The sequence below is a fragment of the Nannobrachium achirus genome, assembly GCF_963921795.1.
Source record: "Nannobrachium achirus genome assembly, chromosome: 4".
Lineage (NCBI taxonomy): Eukaryota > Metazoa > Chordata > Actinopteri > Myctophiformes > Myctophidae > Nannobrachium > Nannobrachium achirus.
The window spans coordinates 12,139,547-12,165,539 of record NC_137813.1 but is presented as its reverse complement, the minus strand read 5'-3'; the positions used below and the strand labels follow the sequence as shown (position 1 = coordinate 12,165,539).

At 40.5% G+C, this 25,993-nt stretch overlaps 3 protein-coding genes across 5 annotated transcripts in view; 1 reads left to right on the top strand and 2 right to left on the bottom strand.

The window, feature by feature from the left end:
- Nucleotides 1–25,993, bottom strand: part of LOC308283737 (cytoplasmic phosphatidylinositol transfer protein 1-like) — a 230,222-nt gene that overhangs the window by 109,052 nt on the left and 95,177 nt on the right. The window lies entirely within an intron of this gene.
- Nucleotides 4,768–25,057, bottom strand: LOC308283742 (rano class II histocompatibility antigen, A beta chain-like). Of its 2 annotated transcripts, XR_013961964.1 has the most exons (6): nt 23,909–25,057; nt 23,523–23,816; nt 23,166–23,300; nt 19,925–20,094; nt 4,999–5,271; nt 4,768–4,904 (listed from the first exon to the last, which is right to left on the bottom strand). XR_013961964.1 is itself a non-coding variant. In XM_080724215.1 (5 exons), the coding sequence occupies exons 1-4, from the start codon at nt 24,066–24,068 to the stop codon at nt 19,934–19,936; spliced, it is 750 nt and encodes a 249-aa protein (XP_080580341.1). In that variant the 5' UTR covers nt 24,069–25,057; the 3' UTR covers nt 4,773–5,271; nt 19,925–19,933. The 2 variants fall into 2 exon arrangements, 1 of the variants encoding a protein (XP_080580341.1); XM_080724215.1 differs by having other exon boundaries at nt 4,773–5,271.
- Nucleotides 8,760–15,762, top strand: LOC308283746 (H-2 class II histocompatibility antigen, A-U alpha chain-like). 2 transcript variants are annotated; one of them, XM_080724226.1, is made up of 5 exons: nt 8,760–9,124; nt 9,771–9,889; nt 12,269–12,532; nt 12,635–12,922; nt 14,494–15,762. In XM_080724226.1, the coding sequence occupies exons 2-5, from the start codon at nt 9,835–9,837 to the stop codon at nt 14,613–14,615; spliced, it is 729 nt and encodes a 242-aa protein (XP_080580352.1). In that variant the 5' UTR covers nt 8,760–9,124; nt 9,771–9,834; the 3' UTR covers nt 14,616–15,762. The 2 variants fall into 2 exon arrangements, with proteins under 2 accessions (XP_080580352.1, XP_080580351.1); XM_080724225.1 differs by having other exon boundaries at nt 9,531–9,889.

Here is a 25,993-nt window from a genome sequence, read left to right as displayed (position 1 = left end):
CGAAAATTGTAGGAGCAGTGTCCAAAAATGTGTTTTGCAAGAATCGGCCTCATGGTGGCGCTAGAAGAGGGCCATGTGAGAAATGAGGGGTGGGGTCTCCGCGCCGGCAAGGCGGACGAATAGGTACCGGCCCCGGCTGTCCCGGTCGCTCCTAGCCGGAGTTACGGCATTTTATGTGAGCTGCAGTGTAGGGGGTCCTCCACTGGGGGCGCCACCACTTTTGCATCCGTTCTGGAGCACCAGGAGTCGGTGGTCCCCGGGAATTCCCCGTGAGCAGCCCCGTTGGGGTGGTCATTTGGTCATGTTTGCGCATTTGGTCATTTTTTACATCTGGGGGTCCCCCAGGGACCTGGAGGTTGTAGTTTGGCAGCCAAGGAACGTGTGTGCAAAATTTGGCATGGATCGGGGCAACGGTTGCGGAGATATAAGCAGGGAAAAAGTGTGACGTGTGAGGTGTGACAGACAGACTGACAGACGGACGGACGGACGGACGGACGGACGGACGGACGGAGTTACTTACACTTTGTGGTGGTTTTGATAGTAAAGTGCGACCTACGGTCGCAATTACACCAGGTATAACGTTTATTTTTATTTTCATGGGGTACAGGACAACAGCTATAGCAAAACATCTAGCATAGCTAGTTCAGAAATAAATAGATACATTTAACTAAAATACACTGTACTCTACAATATAATCCAATTAATTTTAGTTTTTTGTAATTCTAATTGAACAGTAATAATCCAGAAGGCTGTTGGCGAGAACGTTTATATATCATATTATTTGACCTGCCTGTAGAAATTGCATTTTGTCAGGTCCCAGTTTGCAGTCAGCGAGAGAGATGCCCCCCATTTCAAACATTCAACATTTTCAAACAAGGTGTTTGGTGTAGGAGGTTTACAAGAAATGGTGCCAAGACCTTTTGGTTTAATGCATAGCTCAGACAAAATACAGACAAACATAAATTCCATGCTGTTAAAGTACACATTTCAGACTCGTCAGTTTTTTGCTTTATGGTCTCAATAATACAAAACAGTAATTGTTTTGTATTATTATTATTTTTTATTTTTTATTTAACCTTTATTTAGCCACTAAAAACACATTGAGACAAAATCTATTTTTCTTATATTTTTGGTGGACCAACACCAGCAATACAATGCAATGCAGGTTTTGCTCCACACTGTGTTTCATCAAGTTCAGTCAACACAGCCATCTACCCGGGGATTTTAGAGCACTTTGTGCTTCCATAGGTTGACAAGCTTCATGGAGATGCTGATTTCCTTTAGCCAGAAGCACCTGTTTTGGAAATGGGATGATAACGGCAGAAACGACTGGAAGCACTTGGCACCTGCCCACAGATCCAAAACTACTAGTGACTGGTGTACTGACCACAGTATTACTGGGCTTAACTGACCAGCCAACTGGCCTGACCTGAACCCCACCGAGAATCTGTGCTGTGCTGTGCTGTGCTGTGCTGTGCTGTGCTGCGTTGCGTTGCGTTGTGAAGAGGAAGATGAGAGACACCAGATTCAACCAGAGATGAGCTTAAGGCCTCTATCAAAGCATAAATTAAATAAAGAGTGCATAAATTAACTACTGTAGCAACATCTGACTGCACAATAATCCAGAAGGCCGTTGGACATGGATTTTCACTTTTCACTGTCATGTAACTAATGATGTAAATGTAAGCCTAATATTTATTGATAGCTCAGCTATGGGTCAACATTAGAGGGTTTGCCAGCCTGCTGCTCATGGGCGACATACAGTAAATCATACAATTCAACTTCAAGTTCTTTGCCACATCAGTTACAAACAAATAAGCTTGAACTTATTATTATTTCCAACTCCAAACTCTCAGAAATAATGCACCCTTCATGTTAAAAGAGGTAAGTAACTGATGTCTACCTTTGGGGGCTCTAAGAGAGAGATGCCCCCATTTGGCCATTAACACTTTCAAACTAGAAGGTGTTTCATGTATTGACATTTAAAGAACACTGTGTAAAGAGATTTTAGTTAACGAATGGCTCAGACAAAATACAAATATAATTTACAACCATGCTGTTAAAGAACATATTACATCATCAGTCAGTTCTGTGTTTTATGATACATTTATTCATAAAAAAGTAATATATTTGCCATAGATTAGATCATTCCCCTGGATACATTACAGACTGATTATCTTTTAGACAGTGGTGGAAATATGTAGGCTACATTTAATCAAGTAATGTTATTTAAGTAAAACCTTTTATTAATTTTGTATTTATTTTTATGTATTTATTTCTTTTAGATTCCAGTAGACCTATTTCCTAATTCTACCTATGTTTTTTATTTTTCAGATTTTAATTATTATATTATAAAACAACAACTCTTAAGCCTATTTTATACTTAGGCGATGCAATACATTGGAAGCTTGTTGATCTGATTTTCAAAAGATCTTGAAACATTTGAATAAATTTAAATTACTGTATATGTATATTTTGACCTCAATGTGAATATGGGATATATTGCAACTTTGTGCTACTTGCTACTTTTACAACATGTGACTACTTGTTCCACCACTGCTTGACACTTCACTAAGCGTTCTGAATAAAATAAAAGACAAAACATGAGAAATAAGAAAACAATCAAATATCAAATGCAATAGTGACAACTGATTTTTCAATAAGCCCTGCCCTTCAGCCATTGTCAACAAAATGTTAAACATTTTAAAATAGTTCCTGTTTTCCCTGTGAGTCTCTTCTCTTTACCTCTGCCAGGCCAAAGTTTGTGTGTGTGTGTGTGTGTGTGTGTGTGTGTGTGTGTGTGTGTGTGTGTGTGTGTGTGTGTGTGTGTGTGTGTGTTATACAAGTCCTCTATACATTAACTCTTGAACTTTAGGTTGTACAATTAAAATCAACATTTTCTAAGGTAGCAGTCACACCGAACTTTGATTCTGTCAATGCTTTCAATGGGAACGGAGCGGTCTTTAGGAAGTCTGTAAATGACAACAAGCTCTGTTCCCATTGAAAAGCATTGGCAGCATCAAAGTTCGATGTGACCGCTAAGGAGGCTTGAAGTTTGAAATGAACCCCAAGCTACTTGATCTGTTGTCACTGCTACTATAATCTGTTCCCAAACTCAACCAATCACAGCTACACTTCAGGTTCATAAATCATGGTTCTGAACTTTGATACCATCCAGAGACATTTGAGGTCACTCAGCAGAAAACACTATTTACACCTACTGTACAACTTGCATTTCATTCTGAGACAATAGCGACGAAGCAAATACAGTAAAAGACAGTTTTACTACTTACTAGTTGGTAATAAAACCCCAGAACAAAAATCCACTCATCCTAGACAATTTGCCCTCCTGGCCCCCAAACTGTGGAATAAACTCCCTGTCGCACTTAGAACTACAGACTCACTACCTGGCTTCCGCCGTGGACTGAAGACTCACCTCTTCAGACTCCACCTAAACCCATAGCACTACTGTAACACTCCCCCAATTTTAGGTTTTAGAATTTTTTTTAAATTTATTATTAGGTGCGAGGTCTACCTATGTTATTGTTTTTCTAGATTTATATTCCTCAGCATTTGTTATATTGTTGTTAATGTACTGACATATTATCTTGCTTATTATATTTACCCGTATTACCTGCTTATTGTAAGTCGCTTTGGATTAAAAGCGTCTGCTAAACACCTTAACTGTAAACTGTAATATCATATAAAGATGAAAGAATAAGAAGATACTGTAACTTATCTTTGCTCTAATAACGACCTAAATGTATCTCTGCAGACAAGATTACAGCAGTACATAATGATTGTTCAGAGTATTCCAATAAGACCACCTCACATGCACCAGTTACACTTCTGGTTCTGGAGCTTCATCCATCTCTCCAGGTGGAAGGAGTTCTTCAACAGGACCTGGAGCTTCATCCATCCTCCCAGTTGGAAGAAGGTCTTCAACAGGAATTTCTGTTGGAATAATACAAATAATTATTTTCTAGAACTATGACTGTACAACACTATTTAAAGTATTTGTATTGCATTTGATTTAAAACAAGAATGTTCCACTACGATTACAAATATTTTCTTATTTCAAAAGATATGACAACAGTTCGAGACAATCATCACAGTTGAGGAAGAGGTTATTGAAAACAGCCTAACCAGTTTGCCTCCAATTGCTTCATTTTTTTTATTTAGAAACGGTAACCTACATTATTAATCAGTTAAGGATGTCATCTTATGTCAACAGTAGGTGTGACTGTGTTCAGTCCTCTTACCTTGGTGCAGAGTGATGCGTGCTGCAGACTTCTTCTTGTAGTAGATCAATCCAGTGAACACAAAGACCAGGCCAAGCAGTAAACCAGCTGATCCTACTATTATTTGATTCCTGTCTGACTCAGGAAGGGAGGAGTCTGAAATGTTCACACAAATCTTCTCTTAGAAACACCTCAATAGTAATAGTAAGTACCGTGAAACTTCACCAACTCTTAATTTATAATTTTGGATATTATTTGATGCAGTAACTCAAAGGTTGAACATTTAAATTATGTTGCTCCTGCAATGACAATAAAACAACTGAATTTAATCATACATAATTCAATAAACACACGATAAAACACTCTTACCCCAGTGTTGAAACATTGGCTCGGTGAGGCTGGGGTGTTCCACCATACAGGTGATGGTCTCTCCTAATGTTGGAGTGAACTCCAGGAAGGAATGGAACTGATAATAGAAATCTCCATCAGACAACACCTGAGAGTCACTGATACCGGTAGTGATTTCCTCTCCGTCTCTCAGCCACGTGACAAGGATCTGTTTGGGGTAAAAGTTGTATGCACTGCACACAAGCATGGATGGATGTCTGCCACTGGACAGCTTCACTGACTTCACTGCCATGTTGGGTTTAGCTGTCGCCAGACCTGGAACAATTAACAAGTTATGGTATATGTAAATATAACACATTAGGAAGCCAAATGTGGCATTTTGACATGGGATTATTGTTTCCCCCATTACCTAATCCTGTTTTGAACAATGCTATGTTGTTAATGCACAGCATTTGCTTCTGTGCTCCTTTTATCATTTTTTCCCAAGGATCGCGGTTAATTCTGTCGGCAAATGCTATGCCTTCGGCTGTGTATCCTGTATAGTTGAGTTGGGTGCTGTTCCAGGTCATTATTAGTTTCTGGTTAAAATGGAAAACCATGTATAACTCAACTTCCTCAAGTCCTTCAAGGTCTTTGTAGAAACAGTAACTGACTTGCTTCAAGAAGTATCCATTTGAAGCATCTGTAAATGTAGGACACAAACGTATTAATGCCACATTATACAACAGGTAGTTCCGACGAAGCAATCTGATTGGTTGAAACGTCTCTCTACCCGTGCAAACAATGAGCACTACTGCACGGTCTCATCAAACAAAGATTTCAGCTGTGCTTTTTGAGAAAGAGCTGAAGCTCTCCCTCTCCCCACACTACAGTATGCTAGGCGGCTATAGGCTAGCGGTTTCCATGTGAAGTTCAGGGATATAGTAGCTAAATGAGGCATTAAAAAATTACAAATTCCTATCGAATATCTTAATTACAATGAAATGAAGTTGACGTGTTTTTTTAAGGGCAACCGTGAAATTGCAATATTACAATATTGCCTTATCAGGGTTATTTGCACTTCAGCCCTGCATACAGAACTCACCTTCGGCTCTTTCCTGCAGCAAGGCTGGCGTGATAATGCACACCCTCTCGTGTAATATTGCTTAAATAAAACATCCATCAAAACCGTATGTTAATTTGAAAGAAATGTTTGGAGGCCCAAATGACGCCCCTGCAATAACAGTTGTTCAAATCAAATACATTTTATTTAATTTGGTTCAACACTACTGGTAACAAACTTGAATCCTGCCTATAAGCTGTCTTAACAATGTCTTAACTAACAAAGAAATGTCTTTTTCCATGTCATTGATACACATAAAGTTCAATGTAACTCACCCAGAGTCAGACAGAGAAGTGAGAAAGTCATTAAAAAAAAGAGATTCTTGATATTCATGCTTTGATAAATAGCATCAACAACAAAGGTTCTGTGCCAGGAGAGCCTGAGCGGTTAACTTGAGCTCAACAACAGTGACAATGTAATGAAAACAGGGAAATGAATGAAAGTTGCAGCAGTCTCACAATGAGACTCCACCTTTAATGTGACACCCTGTGGAGCTCTCTCTCCCAATGGAGATTCGCCATGTTCCAACATTGGCTGTGAAAATACCTATTCTCTCAGGGTTATGGCAGTATGTTGTTTTGTTTGGTTCTTTGTTTGTTGTTTGTTTTGGATGTAAAATAGGATGTAAAGTTCATGAAAAGCAAAATATAAATCCAAGCTATAACTAGAAGCAGTGCTCTTCCGAGCACAGGTCTCCACCAGGCCGTGCGTCCTGGTGGTGCTACTGTATTATAGGCCAATGTAAAAAGGGTGGCATGTGTTCTTCACCTTAGATCTTTCATGGCAATCGGACGCTGCATGCATGATTTGAAGCATTGTTCCAACAATATGTTTTGCTAAAGTCTACCTGCTGGTGGCGCTATAACAAGCCAATGTGAAAAAGGTAGCATTTGTTCCTTGACCTAGTGGGAATATGTGTGGCAAATTTCACGGTAATCGCAAGCATGGTTGATGATTTGAGGCATTTTGTTCAAAAACGGAGCAATCTTGCAAACTTTGGAAGCTAATATTAGCCAATCAGGATGGAATATGAAATATCAGACGGATCGTACTTGATCACATGACTATAGAGATACTGTGTACCGATTTGCGTGATTTTTGGATAAAATCTCAAGGAGTAATATCCAAAAATGCGTTTTACATAAGTCGGCCCAAAGGTGGCGCTATAAAAGGCTGATGTGAAAAATGCAGGGCAAAGGTTTATCCTTAGCCTCTAGGGAGTGCGCTTACAAAGTTTGAAACTGATCGGTGGAGTTATAGGTAAAACCACAAATCGGCCTGTTATAGCACCACCATGAGGCTGATTTAAAAAAAATTAAGTGGCATTTCTTTCTCGGCCTAGTGGGAATGTGTGTGTGCGCGATTTCATGATAATTGCACTTTGCGTTTGTGATTTGAGGCATTTTGTTCAAAACGGCTCAATCCTACAAACTTTGGAAGCCAATTTTAGCCAATCAGGATGGAATATGCAAATTCGGATAGATCCGTGTCGATCACATGACTGTCGAGATACTGCCTACCGATTTGTAGGATTTTTGGACAAAATCTGTAAGAGTAGTGCACAGAAATGTGTTTTGCGAACATCGGCCACTAGGTGGCGCTAGAAAAGGCCCATTTGAAAAATTTAGGGCAGAGGTTCTAGATTGGCATCCAGGGAATGTGTGTGCTCACTTTGGCAGCGACCAGGCCAACGGCGACTGAGATTAGGTGCTCACAAACTGCGAGGACGCACGGACGGACGGACGGACGGACGGACGGGAAAACACTCTCCCCCATGCCTTCGGCTGGTGGAGACAATTATTCCAACACTTTACAGAGGAGCTGTAAACGATGTGCAAATGAGTATAATCATATCCACCAGAAAATGCATTTGGTTTACTGTTTCTGTCATACAATTCAGATTCATTACAAATTCATCAACACATTAAAAAAAATCATAGAAAATGCGCGTACGTGTGCGCGCACACACACACACACACACACACACACACACACACACACACACACACACACACACACACACACACACACACACACACACACACACACACACACACACACACACACACACTGTCTCCAAGACTGGGCTTGTATATCAGCGTTTCAACCCTGTTTTCCCTTAATTCTGTTGTTGAAGGCTAAATGCGGCTAAATGTGACGAGAAATGTACAGACATGACAGGACAGATTACCACACACTTGCATCCTGTTATGAAGAGACACACATTGGGGGAATTTTGGTTGAAATGAAACCCTAACAAATGCAGAAGTAACTTGGTCACTCAGGAGACAGCATCCTGTTATGAAGACATTGGGGGAATTTTGGTTGAAATGAAACCCTAACAAATGCAGAAGTAACTTGGTCACTCAGGATACAGCAGTTATGAGGAATAATCAGAGGTTATATATAATGATAGTATAATTAATCAAGCCTTATAATTTTGATCATTGTCTTATAAATGTCTTAATTAGCACGTTTATCATTTTTATTGTAACTTTCATTTGTAGGGTAAGATCATTTGTATTTAGTTATTAGGGCATCAGTATTAGGTCACTTCTTCTCTTGACATCTGTTTCCTGTCTGGGAGCAGAGCCACTTCTCTCTCTGTGCCACGCGCTAGCCGATGTTTCACTTCCTGTCTCCTGCTCCAGCGGAGAGGAGCAGGGCGGTGATCAAGAGCGAACAGTGTCAAACAATGTCAAAAGATCAACTAACAGTGTTATGATGTTACTATAGTGGTTAAAAAGAGATGATCATGTTAACTGTATGGAGTGATGGGAAACATAAAAGAATGGGATCTGTTAGTAAAGGAGGGTATTCCCTTCCAGAGTGTAATAAACAGGGGGTCCATGCTGCTGGCTTTTCAGGGCTTATATTAGAGGTGATGTGAGGACATGATCTAATAACTAGGGCAAAGGACTGGGTCAGCGTGATAGCTCCGTCATGTCCGAAGGGTATGGGTGGAGACAATGGCCTTGGAGTCCACCCATATAGGATGGACGGACCCCAATGCTATGATATGATAGGTCTAATGAGTAGAGAGAGGAAGGCTTTGGTGGCCCCTTAAAAGGTGGTGTACAGAGCAAATCTCTGGCTCTTATGCGCTGAGGACAGACACCTAGAAATCTATTGATACCTACTATCATACCTACTATTGGCTCTGCCACTCTAAAAATGGGGACTTACCGGTAGAGTCTCCGAACAAGAATTAGTATAGCATCAGGATACTTGGTAAAATAGATGGGTAGAAAAATCAGCCAAATAACTCAGAGCATAGTTCGGACGGGGAGCTCCCAGCTTATAGATAAAATAGGGTAGGACTTAGTTCTTGTCTCACTTATCAATAAGTTGTTACGGAGGAGATATTTAGGCTGATCACCTAGGTTCTCTCTCTCTCAAAATTGGATCGGGTAAAAGGATGATAGAAAGTAGGGTGAGTTTTTAAGAAGGTATTAATCAATTGAACTTTGTACTAACTCTTTAATTTTCAACTTCAATTGTGAAAATAGCCGATCTACATGCTCACAACGCCTCGCGTTGTGAGGCGTTGTGAGGCGTTGTGAGCATGTAGATCTGCTATTTTCACAATATTTATCTGCAGAACCGAGTCACATTAAATGTAATACCTACAATATGTTTATTTTGGGGGTCACAGCCTAAAAAGGTTTGAGAACCCCTGGTAGAGCATTAACAAATTCATCCACCAGGGGCATTGGCAACTCATTCTTATGACTTCCTATCTAGCCAAGCTTTATAAACTATATCTTTTTTAAAGAGAAAACAATAAAAAATAAAAAGAATAAAGCAAATATTCGATTTTGTGTTTGTTTATTTCCTAGGTCGGGTGCCCGCCCCGCCCTGCCTCACCACTGAAGGAAGGCAACCTTTAAATTTACATTTACCTGTTATTCTCTTGTGCATTATTGTAAATAAAACTACTTTTGGCATATATACCACCTTGCCTTTGTTACCCCGCAAACACCCCTAGGCCCTGTGGGCGTAACAGTGAGGCAAATATTTGCATGAAATATTTCCTCTTAGTGTCCTAATGAGATCAAATGACTTCTTCCTTTTCAAAGCCTCGCCTCAATGTATGAGTGAGTTCACACAGTAGATACTGCAGCACTTCAACAAGACAATAGAATGTACTTTGAAATGATTCTCCTTTTCTCCGGAGCTGTTTGCACCTACGCACAAAGTAAGCATGTTTAATTTTTTAACTATTCTTAATCTAGTTTTGCAAGTCACCCAAAGTCCTAACTCTTAGACAGTGGGTTTGAACATGGTTTATAGAGTCACAATTTCCATGTCAACAAAGCAAAGTAATCTAGATGGATTAAAAAAAGCAAGAATGATGTTACTGTTAAAGAGGCAGTAAGGGAGTGTTCGTCTAATACTTAAGGTGGGTATAGTCCATAGCGAGGGGGGGTTCTCAAATAATAATTTGATTGTCAGGGGGGACCATGACTTTTTTATTTTGGCTGGAGGGGGGTCCATGCAATTTTAATTTGTTGAATTTTGTATTAAAAAAATGTTTTCTTTTGTTATTTTTCATACGTGTTTACTCCCCTATATTTATCAAGTTCCCCCTGATTAACTTGGTATATTCCGCTTCTGTAAATCTTCCCACAAGAAACGACTCGGCGCTGACAGCGCAGTGCTTCGAGTTTGTGTTGCATTCTACAAAAGTGATTGTGAAGCGAACAGAAGAACCAACACAGGGCTTTACACACGAGTGCTGCAGTATATCCTATACGTATATTAATTAGGCCTACTTTAAACCATACAGCTTTTGGTAGGCTGTATAATAACTTGAATAATATGAATGCCATATTAATTTCGTATCAGCATTGCCAGGGTGGCATTGCGCGCTAGGCTAAAATACCCTATATAGCCTATAACGTTCTCTACAATAAGTAATTGTAGATGATAGTTATATCTATCAAATATGGTTTTATATAGCAAATCAATGTCGGGAAATGTCCATTTTGGGAGCGCACTGCATGGCGCACTGGTAGATCAGCCAACGTTATACATCTTTAGATGTAATAGGGACACAATACAGTCCATGGAAGTGAGGCTTTCCAAGGAAGAGGTGATGTTTTATTTGTTTTAATCGCTTCATAATTGACCGAGCCATGATGAACTTAAACCAGAAGAACAAAACGTAATCCATCTCTCTCTCGCTCTGTTCCAAATCATGTCCAAATGGAGACGCTTCATGCGCGGAGCGCAGAGACACACAGAGAGAGAGAGAGAGAGAGAGAGAGAGAGAGAGAGAGAGAGAGAGAGAGAGAGAGAGAGAGAGAGAGAGAGACGTTATCTTGCTAAAAGTTACTGTTTGGTTTATTGCAAGATTTTGCGAGTCTGCTGGCCGCCGCTCGTTCTATTTTTTTTGATCGCCCGTTTCTGACCGCAGGTAAATAGGGCTAGGCTACCCTGCTTGGTCACCGCCTGGTTACATTGTGGTTGAACTTGAAGAATTAATATTCACAGGGAGATGGAGGATGCATTATTAGTCAGCTTGGATACATACATGTCCCGTGGACAGACGTGGACTAAGCAAGGCTTGTTGCGGTTGACAAAGTGGAGCAAACGTATCCTATATGCAAGAATGTTGCAACTTCTTCCCTCCCATAATTCGCACTGACTACCGAATTATGTATGAGAATGTGGCCTGAGACTGAAATGTATAAGCAGTCATATCTGTCAAATATTGTTAGTTCAAGGCAATAACAAGGCTTTCGGCAGGGAAGGAGGTATAGGAGAAACAGCTTGGTTTTAAACTATGATTTTAGATTTTATATCATGGAAAATAGTTCACAGTTGCTCAATCTTTCTTTTGTTTTGAGTGTTGTGGAACCAAATGGACCCTTTCTGTATTAGTTGAGTACAAAGAGACCCACATTTAATCCCAAAAGCTTTCTTGTGGTCCTTTTAGTTGATCTTGTATCCTATTGCCAAAATAAAATGCCTGGGTTTCCGAGGCTAATCTTGTATCAATGAACTGTACTGTTCTGTACCCTCAATCAATCAATCAATCAATCAATCAATCAATTGTCAAATAGGGTGCTATATTGTGTGTGTGTGTGTGTGTGTGTGTGTGTGTGTCTGTGTGTGTGTGTGTGTGTGTGTGTGTGTGTGTGTGTGTGTGTGTGTGTGTGTGTGTGTGTGTGTGTGTGTGTGTGTGTGTGTGTGTGTGTGTGTCGTGCGTGCGTGCGTATGTATATATATATATATATAGTTATATATATATATATATATATATATATATATATATATATATATATATATATAGTTATATATATATATATATATATATAGTTATATATATAGTTTATTGGGGAGGGGGGGCCATGCATTTTCTTCAAGTCACGCAGGGGGGAATCACCCAAAAAAATCTGAAGGTTGGGGGGGGGGCAAGGAATTTTTAAAAAAAGTTACAATCTGTCAACCAGCCCCCCCTAGTGGTTAATAAACCAGTTTATTTTAAGATAATAATGTGTTAAAGAGTGTCTTGAATAACATACAATGACTGTAAGTGCTAACATGAAAATATAAACCTCTTCTTTTTTAGAGAGTCATGTGAGTCAATTCAACTATGGGTGCTTTGAGTCTGGAGAAACCCTGCTCTCCATGACACAGGATGGTGATGAAGTCTTCTACATAGACTTTGAGAAAGAAAAGGTAGTGTACCCTACTAGGGTCCAAGCAGCTGTATCTCAGCTTCATATTCCCTATACCTTCGCGGAAGAAGCAAAGCGATTCAGAGGTGAATGTCCAGATGTTATGCAACCATTACGATATCTAAATGACAAAGACAAAGGACCCGAGGCCAAAGGTAAGGACATTGTTTTTGAACCAACAGGTCATTGTTTTATGGTCCACTGATGAAACACTTAAGATGCACTGCCTAATTTTTGACCTCGGCTTTAACCCTCAGAAGCCCCTGACACCATGGTGATCTACCCCAAAGATGAAGTGATAAACGGGACGGAAAACACACTCATCTGCTTTGTCGACCACTTCTACCCTCCTTCCATCAAAGTGAAGTGGACCAAGAATGACGTAGTAGTCGCTGTGGAAGATCGTATTCTCTCTTATGTACCTAATCCTGATGGGATGACCTACCGCCACATCTCCACCCTGACCTTCACCCCCCAGGAGGGAGATGTCTATGCCTGTACTGTGGAGCACGAAGCTCTGCAGGAGCCTCAGACCAGGTTTTGGGGTGAGAGAACCTTACAAGTTCAAAGACGTAATGATGTAATAATGTATCCTAAAACTATCAAATGCTCCAGATTGCAAAATAAATAAATAAATAATAATAATAATAATCGGATAGAGGCGCTATTTCTTCCCGGTTGTGGCTCCTGTGACCCAGTAGGATGCAACAGCAGTGGCAACACCGAGATGTGGGGGGAGGAATTAAATGGCATAGCCATATTATTACCAATTAGCCCTATTCACGGCCCGACCACTCAGCAACTTCCTGGTGCTGAAGTCACGTTTTGAAGGGTATAACCCTGCTAAAAGTTAACACAGAAATCGCAAATTTAATGCAATTTCTGAATAGTAAAGTATAAAATACGGCTAGCATGATCAAGAACACAAGATAGTAAAAGGCACAAAGCATTATAATTTACTTTACCGTTCGAAATAATGATTTGTTGGCTTTAAGTCTAGCGATTTCTGTGTTAGTTTCCCCTTCAAAACTGACGACAAGCACCAAGAATGCTGTTCTCTCATTGGCTGTTAATGATGACGTTGCCAGAAATGCAGGTCCCTGATTGGGCTACGGGCTTAACACACACGGCTACATACCTACATACGCAGCCGAACGCAGTACTTGCACGCTTTGCTGGCGCAAGTACCGGTAACTTGAGTCTTAAGTCTATGTACCAAGTGTGGTTGCCTTGATAGGAGTCACAAGGAATCCGTTGGGAAATGAATTACATCTTACTATTTATATTAGATATTGTGATGTCAAGTGAAGCATGACCAAAAGCTTCACTTTTCTGTTGTGCAGCCACCCAACCTGGATGACGTTACTCAGAAAGTTTACAAAACACAGGTTCACTTTGCTGGGAAAAAGTCTAGTGTGTTGCCTATGGCAACCACACTAATAATACTATGGTTGGACAAACACAATGACACATCCATCCTACAGTATAAAGACGAGATCAGAATATAAACAAATGTGTAGAGTGGTTGTCTGGGTGGAATGTCTATGGAAATTGACATTCCATAGATAGGTCTCCTGTCCCATTGTCCCCGTCTGTCTGTCTCTTAGTCCCTTTGCGATGCTCTTGGACGGAGCTGAGCTCCAACATCTGGCTTTGTCCGGTTCCCAAAATATCTTCGCTCCCCAAAAATGTCCGGGCCCCTAAACATTTGAAGAAGGACATTTAGAGTCTGCACACTGGTTAAGCTCCATAAGTTTATTGCTGGTCAACGTTTCGATCTTCAGATCTTCTTCATGTTTCTGCTTGTCTAGCACCTGAGTCACGGATGCACTACTCTCTTCATTCCCAAAACATTTGAAGCCTGGCCTACATCGTGGCCTACATCTTGGCACAAATGGCTCAAAGTGTGTTGTATGCCCAGGTTCTCATTGGCCAAGCTTCGCAGGACGCGCCTTGATTGGCCAGCGGGATGCTTGATGAAATTAACTCATTTATTGCACCGCTAACTTCACACTAGGTGTGAATTTTGGATATTGTTCAAATAGTTCTGTTTAGTATGGATGTGGTGCTAGTGTGTAAAAGGTGTGTTTCATTGATATGTTTTTAACATTCACAGAGGCTGACATCAGTGAGAGCAGCTCTGCTCCAGCTGTCTTCTGTGGAGTTGGTCTGACTCTGGGTCTGCTGGGCATCACTACTGGAACATTCCTCCTGGTTAAAGCTAAACATTTGAACTGACCTTCAATACTACTTCATTATGCTCATGATGTATCCTATTAAACAAGTTATTAAACAAACCATAACACAAAACTGTTAAATAGCTATCATTGCTAAAGGGTGTATGTTCTGTAACAATTGGCTCGCTCTGTTTCTACAGCTCTTTAGCGAACAGAAAAGAGATTTTCAAGTTAGGATACCAATGTTATCCTACCAGCAGAGAAAGCAAAGGATACAGGGAAAAATATGTTAAGAAGAAAGAAAAAAAAACTCTACTTGATAAATAACTGAAATTATTAATGAAAATTTTGAATAAAATAAAAAGGTTTCTCTCCCCTGATTGGATGAAATTGGCAACCAAATTGAAAATGTATCTGGAGAGACTGAGGCCTTGGACACACATAAAAAGCACGTTAATACTGCAGCCGTAAAGCAAGGCTGCTTCTTCAAAACCATGTGACTTCCATAGGGAATTAATTGAAGGAATGAACAGGTAATTTGGTTTTTATGTGTGTCCGAGGCCTGGGATATACCTGTTACTCTATAGCAATAGTTGCTGTCAGAGATTTCTCTTTTTGACCAAGAAAATAAAACAAAGAAATATCACTTAGGCTTCCTACAAACAGTAACGTCATATATCGTCTCCATGTCAAGGTTTCATGTCTCTTCCGAAACCATGTGACTTCCATAGAGAATTCTCAAACGACACAGAGACGATATATCACGCTTTAGTGTGAACGCGGCCTTACAGCCCCTTTAATAACTAGTAAACAGATGTATGTGTCTTATATTTACGTATCAATTTACATATTTTCTGCTTCTATATCGTGCTACAGTCTGTGTTACAGTCCACATTAAAGGGGGAAGTTGCAGGGTGGTTAATGACAAAACATTTAAATTGTTGATGTTTTTATTCTTCATTATGATGAAATGCAGAACTACAAATAATGTATTCAAATTGTATTTTGCTTATGTAATTCCTCAACTGAATCTTTATTTGAGGAAGTTGTCCAACAGTACTTATGTAACTTTGAACTGGAATCTTAACTGTGTTTGATTACAGTATGGCTTTAGTTTAATCACACAAAAACAGCAAGACAAACATACAGTATTTAACCAAACCCCATGTTATTCATTAGCAGAACTAGAAATGAATGATGATGATGATGATGAATATAAACCAGACAAATATTGTGATTTAGCTGGAAAGTCTTTCTATTTGATTCTGTCCTAGCTTTAGTTGTAGTAACTTTATATCTCCTGTAAAATAAAACTAATCCTTTAAGTTGGTGTTGTTGTTGTTGTTGTCTGCACCTTAAGTAAGCTATAAACCTACAGACCTGAATAAAATCTCCACTTGAGGAAAGTGTAATAGGGAAAACACCCAGGTATCGATGATGTCACACTGCTGTTGATTGCAACCCAGTTTATTAGAACGTTCCTGTGACGACAATGTAATGTTGTTGTGAGACTGAGAATGAGGAAGAACTACATCTAACCCTGGCATCAACAATGAACAAAACATTATGCTGTTGGTAATATCACAACAACCTGTAGCTTCCTCCTTTTCAAAGCTCCAGTGTATGAGAGAGGTTGATACGGCAAAAACATACAGGTTGATGACAATGTACATTAAGTATTGGGGCCTTGAATTGTTGGACAACACCAGCTTTGGGTTCAGTTTAAACCTTCTGATTGATTGATTGATTGAAGAATTTATTAGAAGTTTGCAATAGAAAAAAGTACAGTTTCATGACAGTACAAATCACTGGTACAAGGTCAACTAAAAGGAGATCCTAGAAAGCCGAGGCTTATTTCCACAGGAACCACACTTTAAGTATCTCATATAACATTGAAAGACAGACGGATAGAACATAGTACTTTATCTAGGATAATATCAGTTTCAAAAGCATAACATCAAATACAAAGGCAGAAAAAAGAATAATAAAAAGGGGGGGGGGGGGGGGGGCATGGGGGCTTAGGCTTAGTCTATTTACAAGTCACGGGTAGCAGCTGTCTGAAGGTGACTTTTCATACCAATTTTGAAGGAGGCTAGGGATTTGCTCTCCTTTAGGGCTTGAGGAAGGGCGTTCCACATGTTGATGGTGTAGCAGGAGAACGAGTTAGAGCCTTGTTTAGTGTTAAATCTACGTTGATGATGATTAGTGGAGCTGCCTCTGGTGTTGTGGTCGTGAACATCCTTGACCTTTAAGAAGTAGTTTGTCAGGTACATGGGAATCTTGGAGGTGTAATGTATCTTGTACACCAGGCCCATTGCAAGATGCTGTACTCTGTCAGCTACTTTGAGCCATCCCACGCTTTCGTGGTGATGATCGGTAAGGTGGGTCAGAGGAGGGAGACCAAGCACAACCCTAATTAGTTTGTTTTGGGCTGTTTGAAGCTTTAACTTTAAGGCGGCTGGGGCGTCGCGATACCAGACAAGGACTCCGTAATCAATGAGGGGCCCAATAAGAGCTCCTCCTAGTGTCTTTCGGGATTTAGTATTGATCAGCGGGGCAACCCTTTGCAAGAAGCGAATTCGTTGGTTGACTTTATTGATAACCTTGGTGGTCATTTTTTCACTGGATAGGTTAGCCTCCAGGATGCAACCCAGGTAGCAGATGTAGTTTTTTCTTTCTATCACAGTGTCACCTACTTTAATTGTGAAGTTCTCAACTAGGCTAAGTTTCTGACTAGATCCAAAGAGGATACATTCAGTTTTGCCTAGGTGAATTGAGAGTCTGTTGTCATTGAGCCAGGTGCAGATCTTGTTAAGTTCACAGTTAAGGGCCTTTTCAACCTGCAATAAGTCTCTGCCGGAGACTAGGAGAGCCGAGTCATCCGCGAACAGAAACAGATTGCAGTCACAAGCAGATGACATGTCGTTTACGTATATTAAGAACAACAGTGGTCCTAGTATACTCCCTTGAGGTACTCCACAGTTTACTGGGAGGGGGGGGGACAGGGTTCCGTTGACTTCCACCATCTGTTCCCTCCCCACCAAGTAAGAGTGCATCCATCTCACTGCTGTGCTATCAAGACCAATAGCTTTGAGTTTTTCGATCAGAATAGAATGATCGACGGTGTCAAATGCCTTCTGGAGGTCCAGCATGACCATGCCGCAATATTTGCCATCGTGAATTTCACGTTTGATGTAATCATTCAAATAGATGAGGCATGTATCTGTGGAATGGGACTCTCTGAAGCCAGACTGGAACTCGTAGATCTGAAGAATCACTGGACAGAATAGTGACCAATTGATGACAGTAAATCAGTGCTGATTATGGTGTGTTGTGCACGTGTTGTGCACGTGAGTGTTGTACATCTATCCAACACAGCAAGACAAGCAGGGTTTCTACAGCATGACTGAAAGTGATGCTCACAGATGGAAGAAGATATTTTGTTTTTAGTAGTTTTTCTTGGCATCTAACCCGTATTCTATTATGTTTCTGTTTTCTTCCTCATGCCTTCATTCCTTCTCAAACAACCTTGTGTGACTTATTTATAAGTGCCAGCTTCCTTATCTTCTCTGGTTATATTACACCAGGTATAAGGTTTATTTTTATGGAGGTACAGGACAATTGCTATAGCAATTAATTTTAGTTTTTTGTAATTCTAATTGAACAGTAATATTCCAGAAGGCTGTTGGCGAGAACGTTTATATTTCATATTATTTGACCTGCCTGTAGAAATGGCATTTTGTCCCAGTTTGAGAGAGATGCCCCTCATTTGAAACATTCAACATTTTCAAACTAGAAGGTGTTTGGTGTAGGAGGTTTACAAGAAATGGTGCCAAGAACTTTTGGTTTAATGCATAGCTCAGACAAAATACAGACAAACATAAACTCCATGCTGTTAAAGTACACATTTCACCTTTGTGCTTTATGGTCTCAATAATACAAAACAGTAATATCTTTGTATTATTATTATTATTATTATTTTTTTTTAAACTTTATTTAGCCAGTAAAAACACATTGAGACAAAATCTATTTTTCTTATATTAGGCTTTTTTTGGTCAACCAACACCAGCAATACAATGCAATGCAGGTTTTGCTCCACACTGTGCTTCATCAAGTTCAGTCAACACAGCCATCTACATGGGGATTTTAGAGCACTTTGTGCTTCCATAGGTAGATACGTTGGGAGCTTGTTGATCTGATTTTCAAACGATCTTAAAACATTTGAGTACATTTAAGTTACTGTAGGCCTATGTATATTTGGACAATGTGAATATGGGACTTTTAGTTGCAACTTTGTGCTATACTTGCTACTTTTACAAAATGTGACTACTTGTTCCACCACTGCTAGACACTTCACTAAGCGTTATGAATAAAATAAGACAAAACAGGAGAAATAAGAAAACAATCAAATATCAAATGACAACTGATTTTTCAATAAGCCCTGCCCTTCAGTCATTGTCAACAAAATGTTAAACATTTTAAAATAGTTCCTGTTTTCCACACGAGTCTCTTCCCTTTACCTCTGCCAGGCCGAAGTTTGTGTGTGTGTTTGTTTGTGTGTGTGTGTGTGTGTGTGTGTGTGTGTGTGTGTGTGTGTGTGTGTGTGTGTGTGTGTGTGTGTGTGTGTGTGTGTGTGTGTGTGTGATATAAAAGCCCACTATTACTCTTGAACTTTAGGTTGTACAATTAAAATGCACATTGTCTAAGGTAGCAGTCACACTGAACTTGTTTTGCCAATGCTTGCCAACAACAAGCTCTGTTCCCATTGAAAAGCATAGGCAGAATCAAAGTTTGATGTGAACACTCCTTAAAGAGTTTCGAAATTGACCCCAAGCTACCTGATCTGTTGTCACTGCTACTATAATCTGTTCCAATCTCAACAAATCACAGGTACACTTACAGGTTCATACATTTCTAGTCCTGAACTGTCTGGAGACATTTGAGGTGAGAAAACTAATATTTACACCTACAGCTTGCATTTCATTCTGAAACAATAGTGACAAAGCAAATACAGTAAAAGACAGTTTTACTGGGGCGCCCGGTGGCCTACTGGTCAGGGCGCATACCATATAGGCATTGCCATTTCAGCATCAATGCCTGCGGCGTCGCCGGTTCGATTCCCGATCCGGGCGACCTTTGTCGCATGTCACTCCCCATCTCTCTCTCCCCATTTCCTGTCAGTCTACTGTACTATAAAATAAAGGCACAAAAAGCCCCCCCCCCCCCCCCCCCCCCCCCCCCCCAAAAAAAAAAGAATAAGCACATACTGTAACTTATCTTTGCTCTAATAATGAGCTAAATGTATCTCTGTAGGCAATATTGCAGCAGTACATAATGATGGTTCAGAGCATTACAATAAGACCAGCTCACATGCAGCAGTTACACTTCTGGGTCTGAAGCTGCATCCATCTCTCCAGGTGGAAGGAGTTCTTCAACAGGACCTGGAGCTTCATCCATCTCTCCAGGTGGAAGGAGTTCTTCAACAGGACCTGGAGCTTCATCCATCTCTCCAGGTGGAAGAAGGTCTTCAACAGGAATTTCTGTTGGAAACAAAAACATCATTATTGCGACCGAAGGTCGCATATACTCTGAAAATACTCTGATAAAAAAGAAAAAAAGGAGGAGGAGGATAAAGATACCAAAAGGAGAGAGAAGAAAGGGTGGATGAGGTACAATGTGCGGTATCCTCCTTGTCAAGCTCGACGTTGGGCATTTGGACCAATACATGGAGAAATGGAGCGAACCTGTGTGGCCTAAACATGGAGATGTGGTACAGAATGACTCATATATGGGCATAAAAAGTATGTCATGTGACATCACTTCCTGTACAGACAGTCAGACAGACAGCCATTGACTCCGGCCTAACAATGGCTGCTGTCTATGATGGTAGTCCCATATGACATGATGGTTTGGACTATCTCCATATATAGTGTTCTCCACATCTCCATGTTTAGGCCCTATCACTCACACCCTAGGTGGGGTTGGCGATAGGGCCTTTTTTGTGTGGAGTTTGCATGTTCTCCCCGTGTCTCCTAGGGTTGATAACAACTAGAATCGTCAGAGAAACGCTGTGGTTGGCCAGATAGTCAAGAATTGGCGCGACCTCGCCCTTTAGGGCGAGGTCGCATGTCACCCTGAGGTCGCATTCCACCCTCAGGTGTCTTACTAGTATTATAGAACAATAAATGTACAACACTTTGTTTAAAGGATTTGTATTGCATTTGATTTAAAACAAGAACATCCCAAGTAACACAACAATTAGAAACAATCATCAGAGTTGAGGAAAATGTTATTGAAAACAGCCCAACCAGTTTGCCCTTGATTCCTCATTTTCTTTTAAAGGTGATACACCATGAAATTTCACTTTTCCTATTTTAAAACCTTTTTTGGGGTCCCACTAGCACCTTCTATCCTCACAAAGTCCCATTTCTAACCGTTGTGTCTTTCTCTGGTTTTGAGAAGGCGAAGGTTAAAAGTATCCCACGTGTTCTCAAAACAGGCTATCCAGATTTGCTGCCGATTGTGACGTCATCTGCCGATTGTGACGTCATCATAAAAAAAAAATCAACATGGAGATGTGGTACAGAATGACTCATATATGGGCATAAAAAGTATGTCATGTGACATCACTTCCTGTACAGACAGTCAGACAGACAGCCATTGACTCCGGCCTAACAATGGCTACTCTACTGTCTATGACGGTAGTCCCATATGACATGATGGTTTGGACTATCTCCATATATAGTGTTCTCCACATCTCCATGTTTAGGCCCTATCGCTCACACCCTAGGTGAGGTTGGCGATAGGGCCTTTTTTTGTGTGGAGTTTGCATGTTCTCCCCGTGTCTCCTAGGGTTGATAACAACTAGAATCGTCAGAGAAACGCTGTGGTTGGCCAGATAGTCAAGAATTGGCGCGACCTCGCCCTTTACGGCGAGGTCGCATGTCACCCTGAGGTCGCATTCCACCCTCAGGTGTCTTACTAGTATTATAGAACAATAAATGTACAACACTTTGTTTAAAGGATTTGTATTGCATTTGATTTAAAACAAGAACATCCCAAGTAACACAACAATTAGAAACAATCATCAGAGTTGAGGAAAATGTTATTGAAAACAGCCCAACCAGTTTGCCCTTGATTCCTCATTTTCTTTTAAAGGTGATACACCATGAAATTTCACTTTTCCTATTTTAAAACCTTTTTTTGGGGTCCCACTAGCACCTTCTATCCTCACAAAGTCCCATTTCTAACCGTTGTGTCTTTCTCTGGTTTTGAGAAGGCGAAGGTTGTCATCGATTGTGACGTCATCATAAAAGAAAAATTCATTTTTTCATAAAGATTTTTTTTTGGGTGGGGGGGGGGGGGGGGGGGGGGAGAGGCTCTCTATTCAGGAGTGGTAATTTAGCCTCAAACCTTTTGAAAAACGTTTTTGGGACATAAACAATATGACATAAATACTTTTTAAATGCATGGTGTATCACCTTTAATTTAGAAACAGTAACCTACGTCAGGGATACTCAAACTTCCACACCAGTGGGCCACATTACAAAAATTTCAAAAAGGCCAGTTGATAAAACTAGTACTGCGAGGCATTGTGAGCTTGTAGATCTGCTATTTTTGATAAAATGACATTACTTGATAACTTCTCTCTTTTTCTTGTGCAATGTGCATTATTGTATGGCTTGGCGCTTTCAAGATGTTTTGGCCATTATCTCGGGAATGCAAGGTCCAATCCGCTCAGTTTAAAGCTTGTTGGATGCATGACTTCGAGGACATTAGGCTGGTGGGCCAGTCAAAATTGTGTCGCGGGCCGGAAGTGGCCCGAGGGCCGGAGTTTGAGTATCACTGACCCACGTTATTAACACTTCCAGTGCCGGGCCACTTGGGGGCGCCCAAGGTCTGTGGAGTGGCCAGGGTCTCTCTCATAGACGAGCGTAGTAACATACAGGGACCCACGTGGCAGTGACGTGCGTGTACATGTTTGTGCTTGTGATCAAAAGGACCCGGATGAAATGGCTACAGATCTGCTGATAGCTCATTTAGAAGATAGATATTCGGCGATTTAAGCCGTAAATAAAACGTTCAAGCTAAGATTAGAACACAGTTCAGAGAAAATGCTCTCTAAAGATGTGACTTTGTATTGGATTCGGCGGCGCGATGCGGCGGCGTTACCCGATTACGGGCCGGTGGAAAGGGCTTTCGGTCGACGGCCTAGATTTTAAATTTAGAGCCAGGCTTGGTGCGGCCTCAGATTATTTTATTCATTTTATTAAAAAAGCTGTACTAGTTCGGGATCGGCACACTGGAATACGTCGCGCTGCCGACAGTGAATATTCGGTGAACATTGGGGGGGTCTAAACTTTATTTTAAACCATTTTCAATGGAATAAATCGTCAGACCATCTAAAATGGCTCGTTGGGAAGCGCTGGACGAGCCAGGACCACCCACGTTGGTCCAAGCAGCTCAGGGTGAGTAAAAAAAAAAGCAAAAAAAATGTTTTTTTGCCGTTGAAAAGCCGAACTTGTTCGGGATAGGCACTGGATGAGTTAATGAGTTAAGGATGTCATCTTACAGTATGTACAATAGGTGTCATTGTCTACAGTCCTCTCACCTTGGTGCAGAGTGATGCGTGCTGCAGACTTCTTCTTGTAGTAGATCAATCCAGTGAACACAAAGACCAGGCCAAGCAGCAAACCAATTGATCCAACTATTATTTGATTCCTGTCTGACTCAGGAAGGGAGGAGTCTGAAATGTTCACACAAATCTTCTCTTAGAAACATCTCAATAGTACTGTAAGTAGGCCTACCCTGTGCAACTTCACCAACTCTTAATTTATAATTTTGGATATTATTTAATGCAGTAGTAACTCACAAGTTGAACATTTAAATTATGTTGCTCCTTCAATAACAATAAAATAATTGAATTGAATCATACATAAATCAATAAACACACATAAAACACTCTTACCCCAGTGTTGAAACATTGGCTCGGTGAGGCTGGGGTGTTCCACCATACAGGTGATGGTCTCTCCTGATGTTGGAGTGAACTCCAGGAAGGAATGGAACTGATAATAGAAATCTCCATCAGACAACACCTGAGAGTCACTGATACCTGTAGTGATTTCCTCTCCGTCTCTCAGCCACGTGACTAGGATCTGTTTGGGGTAAAAGTTGTATGCACTGCACACAAGCATGGATGGATGACTGCCACTGGACGGCTTCTTTGACTTCACTGCCATGTTCGGTTTAGCTGTCAGCACACCTGGAACAATTAACAAGTTATGGTATAACAATATAACACATTAGGAAGACACATTTGGTATTTTTACATCGGATTATTGTTTCCCCAATTACCTAATCCTGTTTTGATGGCTGCTCCGTTGATCTTGCAAAGCAGATCCTCCACTGCTGTATGGTAACCTTTTTCCATATTGCCGTTCCATGTGTTTGCCACTTCTATGCCTCTGGCTGTGTATCCTGTCCAGTTGCCTTGAGTGTTGTTCCAGAGCATCATTAGTTCCTGGTTAAAATAATGACCTACGTCAAACTCAACTTCCTCAAGACCTTGGTCTTTGTAGAAACAGTAATTGACTGTACTCAAGAAATATCCATTTGAAGAATCTGTAATGGTAGGACACAAAAATGTAATGCCTCTTACAATAAAACAGAACCATCAAAACCGTGTGTTAACTTAAAAAGAAATGCTTCCATTCAATGTTTCATTATACATACAGTCCTGTCACTCACAGAGACAGATTAAAGACAATACTGAACATGTTTTCATATCAACCCCAGTAAAGCATTGAATTCATGGAGATTCTTTTGAGTCGGTCATAAGATTATCGGCTTAGTAATGCAACAAAAACAAAGAAAAACTCCATGTGTAATTGATAGAAAATAAGTCGTATTACTACTACTCCTTTTACCCCAACATTTTTCATAGACAATTGAAGGTGAAAAATCCACCTTTTGAAGAATATTACAAATAAATAGTGAAAGAGTTGCCTCCTTAGCGGATTTATTTTAAACTGTGGCCAAAACATTTCAGTTTTGATGTCAACATGTTGCTTTCCAGTCAGTAACAGTTGTTCAAGTCAATTAAAAAATAATAAGAAAATCTTGAAATGTAGTCATGTAGACTAGAGGTACATTTACCCCATTTGAGAAACACTCTTAACTTACAAAGAAATACTGCCTGTATTATTTATTTGTCATTTAATTGATAGGCTACATATAAAGTCATGTCACTCACCCAGACAGAGAAGTGAGAAAGTCATTAAAAGAAGAACATTCTTGATATACATGTTTGATAGATAGCGTCAACAACAAAGGTTCTGTGACAGGAGAGACTGAGAGGTTAACTTGTACACAGGAACTCAACACTGACGATGAAACAAAAACTGGGAAATGAATTAAAGTTGCAGCAGTCTCACAAAAAGACTCCGCCTTTAATGTGACAATAAAATACAATCGCTACTATTGATGTCTAAAGTCAAGTCAAGCACTAGGCTACTAGATTTTGTGCGTATTTTTGTTTTCCTGGAACAAATTATTTTCAGATGGGAGTAGGGTTGCCACCCGTTCCGTATAATACGGAATCGTTCCGTATTGGACAATTAAAAGATGCGTTCCGTATTGAACCAATACGGAACGCGGTTTGTTCCGTATTTAACCAAATGCCCCATAAAGGTCTGTCACACAAACCTCAACACAGAATTTAACAATAATGAATGAAATAAAACACAGGAAAAGACAGCAAAAGGAGGGAGAGGCACGAAGGACCGCCTGTGAGGCGGCTCGCAGTCGCTGCGGCTGTGGTGCGCTCTACGCTCTGCCTACTGTCTCGTCTCCTCTCCTCTCCTCTCCGCTAGCCCGGCCCCTGTCTGCATATGCACTGCATGTCGCTGTCAATCACCGTTGCCTAGTTACAGTCAGTGATCACTGAACTTCCTCCTTCCACCAGGCAGATGCAAACCGTGCGCTTTAAAAATGTCGTCTGAAGACAATACTCCACCGACAATACTCCATACTCCAGATTCCTACAAAGGTACAGACGCGAGTGGGAAGAAACAAACCCGTGGCTTGACAGCGTCAGTGAAGTAAAGTAAGTAAGTAAAGTTTTACTTATCAACACTTTATAAAATAGGCTATGCTCAGGTTTAGGCTAGTGAAGCCTATTCAGCCTAAAGTAAAAATGTTCAATGTTCATAAAATAGGCTATGCTCAGGTTTAGGCTAGTGAAGCCTATTCAGCCTAAAGTAAAAATGTTCAATGTTCATTGCTAATAAAGCACTTTAAACTAGGCTATGCTCAGGTTCAGGCTAGGGAAGCCTATTCAGCCTAAAGTAAAACATGTTTAATCTTCGTTGCTAATAAAGCACTTTAAACTTTAAGTATATGACTTAATGGTTTCTTGACTACCTTCTCTTTTTGACCACC

Excerpts from the sequence above, each read along its gene's own strand:
- LOC308283742 (XM_080724215.1), bottom strand. The coding sequence starts at position 24,068 with ATGATGCTCTGGAACAACACTCAAGGCAACTGGACAGGATACACAGCC. Across the intron at positions 23,301-23,522 it reads GCCAATGTTTCAACACTGGG|ACTCCTCCCTTCCTGAGTCA; the intron begins GTAAGAGTGTTT and ends TGAACATTTCAG. Across the intron at positions 20,095-23,165 it reads ACGCATCACTCTGCACCAAG|AAATTCCTGTTGAAGACCTT; the intron begins GTGAGAGGACTG and ends TGTTTCCAACAG.
- LOC308283746 (XM_080724226.1), top strand. The coding sequence starts at position 9,835 with ATGTACTTTGAAATGATTCTCCTTTTCTCCGGAGCTGTTTGCACCTAC. Across the intron at positions 12,533-12,634 it reads CAAAGGACCCGAGGCCAAAG|AAGCCCCTGACACCATGGTG; the intron begins GTAAGGACATTG and ends TTTAACCCTCAG. Across the intron at positions 12,923-14,493 it reads GCCTCAGACCAGGTTTTGGG|AGGCTGACATCAGTGAGAGC; the intron begins GTGAGAGAACCT and ends TAACATTCACAG.